This window comes from Talpa europaea, assembly GCF_964194135.1.
Source record: "Talpa europaea genome assembly, chromosome: 14".
In the NCBI taxonomy this organism is placed as follows: Eukaryota; Metazoa; Chordata; class Mammalia; order Eulipotyphla; family Talpidae; genus Talpa; species Talpa europaea.
This window is the reverse complement of record NC_140082.1, coordinates 89640638-89653090: the sequence shown is the minus strand read 5'-3', so window position 1 is coordinate 89653090 and position 12453 is coordinate 89640638. Positions and strand designations below refer to the sequence as shown.

Here is a 12453-nt window from a genome sequence, read left to right as displayed (position 1 = left end):
TCCACATCTTTGGTCTTATAACTGTCTACTCTCCATAAGAAAAAGCACATCTACTGCCCCAGGGCGGCAGAGGACAGCAGCACCATCTCAGAATAAGCCGCAGTGAGACAGGCTGGGGGGAGGACAAGGAAAGTTGTAGGACTGGCGCCTGGAGCTGCCAGTGGTCACAGCCCCAGGCAAGCAGGCGGGAGCTTCACAAGGGCTGCAGTGCCCTCTGGGCCCTCGCGGAGCTGGCTCTACACTTGTATTCTGGAAGTCTCCACGGTCTTTCTTCTTGCTGGGGTGGAGGCTCAGCCTACAACCCCCCCCCCCCCCGCAAGTGGGGAGGGGCATGGAGGGGCAGAGCTCCCAAGGGCAGACAGCGGTTTCCAAGGCGGGGCACCCTCCCACGCACATGAGGAGGGAGCAAAGAGAGGACCTGGCAGTGGGAGGGGCTGCAGGGTCAGCTCCAGCATGGAGTGCGAGGCCATTCTGGCAGGTTCTGTAGCTGGTAGTAAAGCTCATCAACTGGTTTAGAGCAAAACCACTTATATCTGCTTTTGGGGGGACAGGGCCCACAAGAAGAAGGCTTGGGGTCTTCTCCCCTATATTCAGCCTGTTGATTTCAGGGTGTGTCCACAGGCGAGCTGACCCCTGCGTGTGACAGCTGTGCTGGGCAGGCTTGTGCGTGTATCTGTGACTGTGCTTTGACACACCTGTGTCCAGGTCAATGGCCTCCCTCCAGATGTGTGGCTGTGGGCATCTATTAGACGTGTCTGTACTGGTGGACCTAATACCCACATGCATCCCCTGTTCATCTGAGAAAATAGTTAAGTTTTATTTTCTTAAGATTTATTTGTATTTCTTTATGCATGCAAGAACTGGAGTGTAGGCCAGAGGTGTGGGGAGGGTGTGTGAGAGGATTTACCAGAGACAGAGTAGGAACAGAACAGGTGGATCCATTGAAATCCACTGCTGAGGGGAGCAGCGGGGAGACAGGAGAGGTCTGCTGTGCCCTGTGGGTAGCTCCCTGGCTGGGGATCGAGCTCAGGCTCCAGTGGCTGCTGATAGCTTGATAGTGCTGAGACTTAACCCCTGCGCCACCAGGGAAGTCCCCATTAATGGTTTTAAAGATGACAGTGGGGGCTCCTGGGATGGCTGTTGGGGCCAAGGTCACAGTGAACCCCTGGTGGCTACAGAGCAGGGGCCAGGGGGCAGAGCTGCTGGGCGTGTGGGAGGCCAGGCGGCCCTTCACAGACGAAGGCTTAGCAGGGGTCCACCTCTGCTGGGTCTGCTTCTCCATCTGGAATATGTGGGTCACTTTGTTTCCCTACCCTTTATCAGAGTTGCATGAGGACAGATGCTCTGGAGTTCTGGGAGAGAAGTAGCTTCTGTGGGGGAACCCTCCAGCCACTTCCTCTTCTGTGTAATTAAACATAGAGGCCTAAGAACTTTCTAGAAATCACCTGGGTTTCTCTTTAACACTGAGCAGTGCGTTTGCTCTGATGGAGGGCAAGTTGGCGTCGCTCTAGGGAAATGCACAAGACAGGTGCTAGTTCAGGGAAGGCTGGCTCAGGAGACAGGGGATGGCTGGGGTGGGTGGGGAGGAGGGAGCCCCCATGCTTCCATCCTGTGCAGCACCTCTCAGGGGGTCCTGGATCCTGAGAGCTTGCCCGAGTGCACAGCACAGGCATCCTGCTGACTCCTGCCCTGGGACAAAGCTGGGGGTGAAGGCTTGGACTTGGATGAAAGCAATGAGAATTGGGTATTTGGGGTAGGCACCCTGGCTGGAGGGGGCTCCTGCTTCCTTTCGTGTGTGGCATTCTCTCCTCCTTAAGCCTCTGCTGGCCTGGGGTGGGAGGGGGTTCAGTCTTCAGGAAAGATGGTAGGTTGACAGAGGTGAGTCTCCAAACTTTGCAACTCCAGGTCTCTGGACCCGAGACCTTCCAACTTTCCTTTTCCTAAAAGAATCTGAAAACTCAGGCTGGCCCCCTGCACATTTTAATTTGCCGTTTAAATCTTCAACACAATTTTAAATAGTTGCAAATGTTGCCATTTCTAGAATATTGTAAATATTGACACTAAAGAAACACATGACTCCTTTAATGTATCTAATGAACTTCAAATACCAGAGCAATTTGATGCCTCATCCATTAAAGCCCAGACCAGGCCTTCAGCTCTTGGCATTGTGAGGATTCCTTTCTTCTTGGATTTATGCTTTTATTCCAGTTACCCCACCTAATTTTACTCTTGTGCATATTCTTATGCATGAAAGTCGGTTACTGGGCACTCTGTCATCATTTAGCATGACAAAAAAAATATGTTTGAAGATTCAACTTTAATTTTTAATGTCCAATGACCCTAAGTTTCTAGACATTAAGAGTTTTTTGATTGAGTTATTATTGCAATTATCACTGACACACAGAAATAGGAGCTTGATCAAAATAATGTATATGTGCTACAACTTTGGATACACATATACAAGATGAGAAGAATAATGTTTTTGGAAATGCAGGTCATATTTCAATGTAATCATTACAGAGCATGACTGATTGCTGAAATAAGCAAGCCTCAGGGTCCAAGCTGTTCCTGTTTCTCATTTTTATAAGGATGAGACCTCAGAAACATTGTTCATAACACACAGGGAGGAGTTTGTTGCTGTGTCTTGACCCCCTTCTTGGAACCATTGTTCTTCGAATTATTGCTATTTGCCCGACATCACCTGCTGGTCTCTTATCAACAATTCTTTTTAATCTCCTTTCCATGGGTAATTCTTTTAGGTCTGCCCCCTTCAGTTGTTTGAAAAGAACTGGAAACTATTAAATTTGTAAAACGTTTTATTTCCCAACCACAAGAGGTGTTTGTTTTCAGCACCTGTACCAGCGTTTCCCAGAGTTTATTCATTTGTGCTCAGTAGTTTTTCTCCCTTGAGATTTAGAATCAATGAGAGATTTGTGTTTCCTTTGAGAGTGGCAGGGGTGTGTGTGAGTGTGTGTGTGTGTGTGTGTGTGTGTGTGTGTGTGTACGTTTATGCACGTGTGTTGTGGCAACACTCAGGGAAGGGTATTGCTGGACCAAAGGGGAGGGGTTCTCAGTTCAATTAAAAAAAATCATAGGTTGCAAATAAAAATACAGATTTAAATTTGGATTACAGACAAACAAGTCATTCTTTAGTATAAGTTTGATCCATGCAATACTTAGGACATGCCTATACTAAAAAATTAATCATTATTTTTCTGAATTCAAATTGCCTGGAATCCTGTATTTTGTCTGGCAGCCCTGATGACATAGGAAGCAATAGCAAAAATGTTCAGCGAAATAATGGTCAACAAGAAGTCAAGGGCAGCCCTGGCTAGTGAGCTGCTCAGACAGGAGGTCCAGAGCAGCCGGTATGGTAGACTTTGAGACAATCTCCTACAGCTGAGTTGATTAGGTCCTCTGGATTCCTGCATGGAATCTGGAATCCTTCAGAAGCCATCTGACCCATGAGTATAAAGGGAATTTTGTGGAGATGAAGACATCCAATAGGGACACCTGTATATACCTGTCACTCCTGTATATACCAGGAGTGACAGTTTGTAATGCTAACTGGATTGCATTCTTGCTTCTGCACCACCAAGTCCAAGAAGCCAAGACCTCAAGGAATCCAGGCTCCGTCTGGGAACAAAGGCAAAAGGGAATTGTGCTCCACCATCTCCTGATTCCCTAATTTCTCCAAGCCGACATCTGGACAACCCAGCCTTCCTGACAGCCCCCTTGGATCCCCCATATTGACAAATGACCCTGACATACTTCCAAACTCCATGGTTCTTCCAACTCCCAACCTCTTTTTCTAGGGGTGTGAAAAAGGCAACATTGGGAGGTGTCAGCGTAGGTAGAGGGATCCAAAGCTCTCCAAGTACCTGTGTTACTTCTGGAATCATCTCTTAGATTAGTTGGTGGGCCTTATGACCATATGTTTATTGATTGCTTCTATTCCTTACCGTATCTCATTAAGAGTATGGGTCATTAGCTAGTATTTCTCATACTATGTGTAGGCAAATCACCCAATCTTCATCTGTGAAATGCAAAGAATAGGGTACCCAACATATGGAATTCTAGGGAGGGCTCAATGAGTGGGTGACATCCAGAGGCTGGAGTTAGTCTGCCTCCATTAGTTTTTTTTTTTTTAAGATTTATTTATTTATACAAGAACCGGGGTACAGGCCAGATGCATAGGAGGGTGAGAGGATTCACCAGAGACAGAGTGGGGAACAGAACAGGCAGGCTGACAAAATACACTGTTGAGGGGAGCAGTGGGTGAGACAGGAGAGGTCTGCCGTGCCATGTGGGACCCTCGCCGGCTGGCCAGGATAGAACCGGCACTGCAGAGGCTGCAGACAGCTTCCCAACGTGGTGCTCAACTGCCTGCACCACCAGGGGAGGCCCCTCCATTAGTGTAACTCGTATTAAGATTTTCATTTCAACCCATCCCTTGCTTAGGTTTTACCACGGAGATGGTTGTATATATATATATATATATACACACACACACCACATTCCCAGGCTGGATCTCTCCAAGGTGGTTGAAGGATGTAGGTTACCTGGGGAGACCATCAGTCTAGCCTGAGTAAATCTTTATGGGGAATAGGAAAAATATAGGAGCTCGGTCTGCTTTCCCGCCCACTAGCAAGTCGGCAGGCAGGTGTGTCACAGTGTGCATATGCATGGGCTTTGAGTAATGCTTAGTGGGATTTCACATCCTCACCTACTAGAGCTGTTGCTTAGCTTCCATGCTGAAGAGGAGGAAATTCGAACTCGAAGATATTAAGCACTTGTTGAAGTTCACATTAGAACCCAGGACCTCTGCCTTCCAATTTATGATTTTGTGTTACGTCACTGACTTCTTGGAATATTTTAGTCTACTTCTGGAGGGATGTTGCATAAGCCACCCACATTAGCGGTGCCACCCAGCAAGAATCTTGATAAGATTCTTCATAGTGGGGCCCCTCTAGCCATTAATACCCTTCGAATACTTTTCTGTCCATATACTTAAGCTCACAAGTTTACACCAGCACATTTGAATTTCTTGCTCTATAAATGTGGGGATTGCAATCTGGAACACCCCTTCTGGTCTATGTCAAAAATCATCAAGTGAGGCAAACACCAGCACTGATTGGAAGAATCCATCATTTAAAAGTTTTCACCATGAGAAATGTTCCTATGTCCCTCACATTTATGTTTTTTTGAACCAAGAAATCAGGTACAATAAACCATTCTACCAAATTCTATCACAAACATGTTTTCCTTGAAAAAAACACCATCTCTTTCTAGAGAATGAAACACATTCAGTCCACTGGTTTCCCTTAACGCATGTCTTTTTTTCCCCCTTTTATTGTTTTTAATTTTTCAAATGCATGTCATGTTCCCCTCATTTCACTCTCCCGAGCAACCATTGGTGTGATGGCCAGATTGCTGGAATTTTCTTTATGCCATCACAGAGTTATCCTTACTGCCCTGTAATATAGTTGCTTACGTCTACACATCTGTACGTGAATGAAAATGCTGCCATAGATATATTAGTATCTTGTTTTTTGACTTAGTATTTCCCAGACATATTTGCAGGCAGATAACTCTGCCTTCTCCCTTTCTTTGCTGAATATACGTCCAATGACAACACCTCGTTGCCCTAAAAACAACAAAATAGACATCTTCAACCAAGTATTTTTGCTTACATGAGCTGGTATTTTCTAAGTCCCCTAGAAGCGAAATTGCTGGATTGAGGCACTTAAGTGAGGACGGATTCTGCCCCGCCGCCCTCAGCAAGGCAGTCTCCACGGAGGCGGTGCCTTGAGATGAACGAGTCCCCCACTCTCCCACACACCAGAGAGCCTCCGTCTTCTCAATGTCTCTCACATGACATTCAGAGTGTGTCTCTTTGTTGCTTGAGTTGGCACCTCTCATGTGTCCATGGCCTTTGTGACGCCCAAGAACCACCTGCCCCCATCCTCCATCATTTCCCCATTGAGTTGCTTTTTAAAAACTGATTGATTGAAAGGAGCACTTCATAATATTTGGGTTTTAATTCTCTGTTCTATGTGTTACAGATATTTTCTTTGTCATTTGTCTTTGAACTATGCTTATTTTGTAAAGTGTCATGCAAAATTGTTTGCTTTTTATAAGTTGTATCCTTTAATTCAGTTCTTTATGGCATCCTGAACATATGTCTTATTGAGGAAGGTTTTCCTCTCCTGAGGTTATGCAAATACCTTTTCTAAGTTTTTTTTCTAATATTATTATTGTTTTGTTTTTTATGTTTAGCTCTTTAATCCATCTGGAAATGATTTTTGTATATGGTGTGAGGTAGGTATCCAAGTGTACTTTTTAAATGAATAATAGTTCATTGTCCCAACACTTTGATTACTAACCCATCATTTCATATATTAAATTCCAATATTTTAATTGGGTCTGCTTCTGGACTCTTTGTTCCATTGATCAACAAAATTTGTCTATTCCTCTGTTAATAACACAATGTGTTCATGACTATAGTTTGATAATGTGCTTTGCTAGCTGACAGAGAAAATTTAATTTGTTCTATTTCAAGTATATCCTGTTATCGAATATGTATCCCTCTCAATGAATTTTGATATCACTTTGTCAGTTTCCATACATCATGCCATTGGGGTTTTCATTTAAATGGTGTTGAATGTTTAGGTTAATTTGTGGGAGAATGAGAGATTTATGATAATGAGTCTTTCTATGCAAGGAAACAAGAGATCTTTCCATATATTTTGGATCTTCTTTTATGCTTTTCAACATTTTTCTTTAAATAGACCTTGTACATTTTCTGCTAAGATTTATGCCTGGAATTTTAAACATTTCTTGTTGCTATCATACAATATTATTTCCATTGAATTTTTAAGGGATTGCTACTGGTATATGAGAATAGTTTGATTTCTGCATGTTGATTTCATATCTAAGCAGCTCACTAACTCACATAATGGTTCCAATTGTTTTTTAGATAATTATCTTGAATGGTCATATCACTGGCAGACAATGGACATTTTCACTATTTCGACCTTGTTTTTATTGATGTTTTATTATATTGGCTAGGATAGTCTGAACAGGGTTATATAAAATCAGTGATAGACGCTATCCTCTATGCTTTCAGTGTTTTATTAGTACAAATGTTACTGAGTGTGCTAAATAAAGAAAGTTCCTTCTATTATGAATGAATTAGGACTGTTTATCAGGAGAAGTGTACTGGAATACTTTGGTATCTTGAAAAGATTTCTTCTTTTATCCTTTGTGTAAAACAGTGGCTTTCTTAAAGCTTAGATATTCTTGCACTTATATTTCAAAACCTTATTAAGTTATAAAATGAATTTTTATAATACTTTGCTGATTTAATACAACATTTTTTCAGATTTGGAGACTATATTGCAGATAACTTTATACATACATAGAGAAAGTATTCTTATCTGTATTTATCTATTTAATGTTACATTTGACTGATTTTTTCATCTGGACTTTTAGTCACAGAGGGTGATTTGGTCATGTTTATTATTATTTTTCTTTAGAAAAGTATAAATAGGAGAGAGTATTTTAACTGAACTCATCCATAAAACCAACTAGAACTTGTGCTTTTTTAATGCATTGATTTTTTTTTTACTATAATTTTAATTACATTTGTGTTCAAGTTTTCTGCTTTTAACTTTTTCATTAATATTTTCTGGTAAATCAATCATGACATTTTATTTCTTAATTTATTGGTTTAACATTCTTAACATTTCTTATGTGTTTTCTCTATGTCCTTTTTAGCCTTGACATTGGCTTATATTATTTTATTAATAATATAGATTGCTTTTATTCCCACTTTGGTTGGTTGTTTTGCTTTGCTTTGTTTTATACAGATTCTTCACTTTGTTTTTATTATTTATTTCCTCTTGCTTCATATAAATTTGTCTTGTAGATCTTTACTGCCTTTTTGTTGAGTCCTTATTTAACCTAACTGCAAAGTGCTTAAGTGCTACACATTTTTCCCCACAATATTGTTAGCTATTTTCCATAGGTTTCAATAAATACAACTTTAATTATTACTATAATAAAAAGTTTAAATTTACTTTTTATTTTTTTTATCAGATTGTTTTTTTAACTGCCTAAGGAGAACCTTTTAAAGATTATCTTTTTGTTGTTAACTTCTATTTTATATTATTGGGTACTGAAAATTTTTATTTTTTATTTTGCTGTCTTCTCTTGGTATTTCAGCATTTCTTTGAAGTCTAATATGTGATTGGCTTTTATGAATTTTTTTTAGATAACTGATAATAATGTCCAACAGTCTAGTGAGCCCGAAAGACCCATGATCACAATAGATATCCCTCAACTGAAATTTATTATTTGTATTTTTAAAAATGTGTCTTCATTTAAGTTGTCTTCTTGAGCTGTCACTTTGTGAAAGAAGTGTTTTCATTTTCTATTATAATTGTAGCTTTGTGAGTTTCCTTTTATTTATTACCTGTGTTTACTCTTTTTATATTTTTGTTCTGATGTTAAGTTAGTTGGAGCATAAAAATTCATGATTAATCATAGTGGTGAATTTTGCCATCTTCAAATATGATTTAAACCACTTTATCTGTTATGTTATTGACATTATCTCTCTCTCTCTCCTTCCCCCCATACACACACACGAACACACACATGCACGCATGCGTGTGCGTGCATGCACACATGTAATTTTTATCATTTGTTGTGTTTGTTATGTTTTGCATCTTTTATTTTCAATATTCTCTGCCATTTGCCTTTAGATAACTTTTCAAAATAACATGTATTTTGATTTTTCAAAATTGATCTTTCCTTGTTTAAGAGGTAACGTTTTCACTTAACCATATGTGGTGATGTTATTTAAGCTTCTTTTGTCATTTTGTACTTTCTGTACCATTATCTCATTCTTTTTATGGTCTTTTTGATATTGGTCAGAAATTTTTGGTTCTTGTTTTTCTAAAACTGACTTGGAAGCTACATGCACTATTGCTATTCTTCTGGAAACTCCTACAATTTTAGTAAGCACATTTACATTCAATCTGTTCAAATCACCAATTGCTGACTGTTTGTATACTCCAGCTCCATGTCTTCTAAATGACAAACCTTCATCAAACTTTCAATTTTTTTCTCTATCAACTCTTCTACACTTTATGGTGAGAATTATCTGGAAGTTTCATTTCAGATAAGTATCCTTAATAACGGTAGTGGTGGAACTATTAGCATTATTAGTATCATTATATGCTTTATGTCTCTATTTTAGAGGGAGACTTTACTAGTAATTGTATTACATTTTATTACCAAATTAGCAACCATTATTTAGATTTTTGTCGCTTATTTGCTCTACACTGTTTGTTGTGTTCCAAATTATTGTATATTTTAGATTCTTTTTTTTTTCCTGGAGTATATCCTTAATTACTATTTTGTTTCTCAATTTTCTGGAAGGCTGAGAGTGGTAAACTTCCTGAGTCTTTGCTTGTCTGAAAGAAAGATCTTCACTTGTCCTTATGCTTGCTACAGAGCTATCTGGGTTATAAAACTCCAGGTTGAGGACAATTTCTGCAAAGACCTATCATCACACATCTTCTAAAATACCTCAGTGCAGAAAGCAAACATGATTTCCCTTTTTCCAAGCAAGATAGTCTGTCTCCCAACAAATCATTCTTTTGTGTTTATTGTTATTCTTCCAACAGCCACAGTAACAGTGAGATTGTCTGATTAGTGGTTCATCAGGACATTTATAAGCAGATTTTCTCATCAATGGTGAGCAGTTTTCTAGCAATCTGCAGGATTAACCAAGAGCTCCTATTTTCAAGGCTCTGCTTACTCGTGGTGTGTCAGTCCTGGACCCCAGACTCCCTCTGTGTCTTCTCTGCGCAGGCCCTGGGGGGCCCGGCCCTTCTCTCAGGGAAGGTGAAGGGTGCTCAGATGTCAGCCTCCTTTTGCCCTGGGCTCTCAGCTCTGGAACCAGGGCCTCCTGGCTGACCTTATGCTCAGGCTGCTGACTTTCCTATTGGCCTTTGAGATCGTAGGAAGAACCATCGTGAATACTTCTCTCAGCCGCCCTGGTTTCTTTTTGGCATGGGCTCCTCATGCTTTGGGGACTGCCTCTCCCCTTCCCTGAAGCAGTCATAAGTTATGGTGGAAAGTTCCTAATTGCCGGGTGGAGGCTAAAGTCACAGTCCACAGACTAGAAGCTCAGGGCCGTATCTGCCGTCTCCCCTTGGCCAAGGAATCTCAGCTGACGTGACAAATACTCGACCCTTGAGCGACTCTCTGGCTTCCTTCCTGCAGTCTTCCTTTCAAGGTCAGATTTCCCTGTAATGCCAGGTTCTGAGTCCTTGCACCCACCTCACGTCATCATGCATCTTTCCTTACGCTCCCTGGAAGGACGCTGCCCTTGGGGTGACCTCTAGCTGCCCCTGGCTGTCTGCAGCACAGGTAGGTCTGGTGCCGGCGCCCGCTGGCCCTCTGACCCCGTAGCTGTCACAGAACAGGGGGCACCAAAGTGCATCCGTGTAGGGAGAGAGCAATGGACAGGATGCATCCCGGCCGCCTGGTCACTGGGTGCCTGTGTCTCGACCCCTTGCAGGTGGGAGGACACACCATGCTCCCCATCCGTTGGATGCCCCCCGAAAGCATCATGTACCGGAAGTTCACGACGGAGAGTGACGTGTGGAGCTTCGGGGTGATCCTTTGGGAGATCTTCACCTATGGGAAACAGCCATGGTTCCAGCTCTCAAACACAGAGGTACTGAGCCCTGGGGAGGGGGTTAGGGAAGAGGCATCAGGCCAGGACCTCGGCGGTCAGCACAGCGGTCAGCACAGCGGCTGTGGCATCAGCAGGACGGGAGAGCACCCCAGCAGGAGAAGAAGGTGTCGTTGAAAGAGATGTGGTGTAGGTGTCAAGAGAGCTTGTAGGTGTCAAGAGAACATCACCCATGTTTCATTAAGACAGAAAAGGAATATGCAGAACAACTCTGAGCCATCTTGTGGAAACACCTCCTTAGATGCCAAGTAATCTGGGTCCCCAGAAGCTTTAGGCTCGCCGGCCCAGGCACGGGCCGATGGGAACTGGGAGGAGAGTCCATGTCATTGGTGGAGCTGGGAGTGGCCTCCAGGGATCACTGGTAACAGTGAATGTAATAGAAACAGGCCCCTTATCTACTTTTATGGTTTTGATTTATAATAATAGAAAAACTTTGGGTAATCTCATTTCAGTCATGGCTCCCCCTGCCACGTCCTTCTCTGAGCGCAGTAGGAACATAGCAGTGCTTTTCACACCTGTTGGGGTGCAGCCTCATGGTGGGGGGCTGCCTGGGGTTAGGGGAGAGAAGCCCAGGGCGGGGGGTACGGAGCGTCTGCAAGGAGGCATCAGCGTCATGGTGCTCATCGAGGGGGCGGGCAGGGTGAGCGCAGCCCCATTACTGTCGTCCGGATGAGGCTGGGGGCTGGTGGGCAGGCACAAGAGGCGGACAGCCAGGCTGCCATTGCCTGGAACCCCCCAGCCACAGGGTCCAGCCTGGACGCAGAAGCTTCCCCCACGAAGGTGCGGCCTGCTGCTGGGCCCGAGTCACAGGTCACGTCCTGACCTTGAATGTAACAACCCGCTCTCCTCACTCTTTCAGGTCATCGAGTGCATCACCCAGGGTCGGGTCTTGGAGCGGCCCCGCGTCTGCCCCAAGGAGGTGTATGACGTCATGCTGGGGTGCTGGCAGAGGGAGCCCCAGCAGCGGCTGAACATCAAGGAGATCTACAAAATCCTCCACGCTCTGGGGAAAGCCACCCCCATCTACCTGGACATCCTCGGCTAGGGCCAGGCCCGCGCTCATACTCAGTTGCCTCCTCTCTCCTGGTCTCCCCTCCGCCCCCCTACCTCGCATCTCCTTCCTCCATCCTTGACCGAAGCAACATCTTCATATAAACTCAAGTGCCTGCTACACATACAACACTGAAAAAAAAAAAAGAAAGAAAAAACCCTGTAAGGCAGTTTGGCATATATATATATATACATATATATATATATTTATATATCTAACTATCTATCTATCTATATCTCCGGAGAGTTGCTTCTCTGATACAGAGAGAAGCTGCTGAGACAGAAACCACAAAACCGCAACGCTCAGAAAACCCTAACTATGGTGAACACACATGAAAATTCTCGATGACTTACGCCTGGCGCATGCTTCTTCGGCTCTGGCTTTTTGGAGCAGAAGACCTGGACGATGCAGAGAGACAATCTTCGTGCTGAGACGGGAAGAGCTGGGGTGGATGCGCATCATCATCGCCGTGCAGGTTATCGCCTGCCCCGGTGTGCATCACCTGCCAGGTGTGTTACGCCCAAGCTCTCAATGGCGCACGGGCAGGTGACAAGGACTGCGCTCAGCAAGGACACGACCCTGCACCAGGGGCCCTGGCATGCCTCCTGACCCCCCAACATTGCCATCACGCCTT

General features: G+C 43.5%; 1 protein-coding gene across 5 annotated transcripts in view; it reads left to right on the top strand.

Annotated features, from left to right (window-relative positions):
* NTRK3 (neurotrophic receptor tyrosine kinase 3) overlaps positions 1-12135 on the top strand; it is a gene marked incomplete at both ends in the record, with an annotated part of 248767 nt that extends 236632 nt beyond the window's left edge. For 3 of the 5 annotated variants that reach the window (XM_084254006.1, XM_084254005.1, XM_084254002.1), the window contains 2 exons: positions 10592-10750; positions 11628-12135. In XM_084254006.1, the coding sequence (XP_084110132.1) occupies positions 10592-10750; positions 11628-11813 (345 nt within the window). Of the gene's footprint in view, positions 1-6279; positions 6322-10591; positions 10751-11627 lie in introns of all 5 variants that reach the window. The other 2 variants (XM_084254004.1, XM_084254003.1) reach the window with 1 other exon arrangement.
* Positions 12136-12453: the final 318 nt, after the last annotated feature.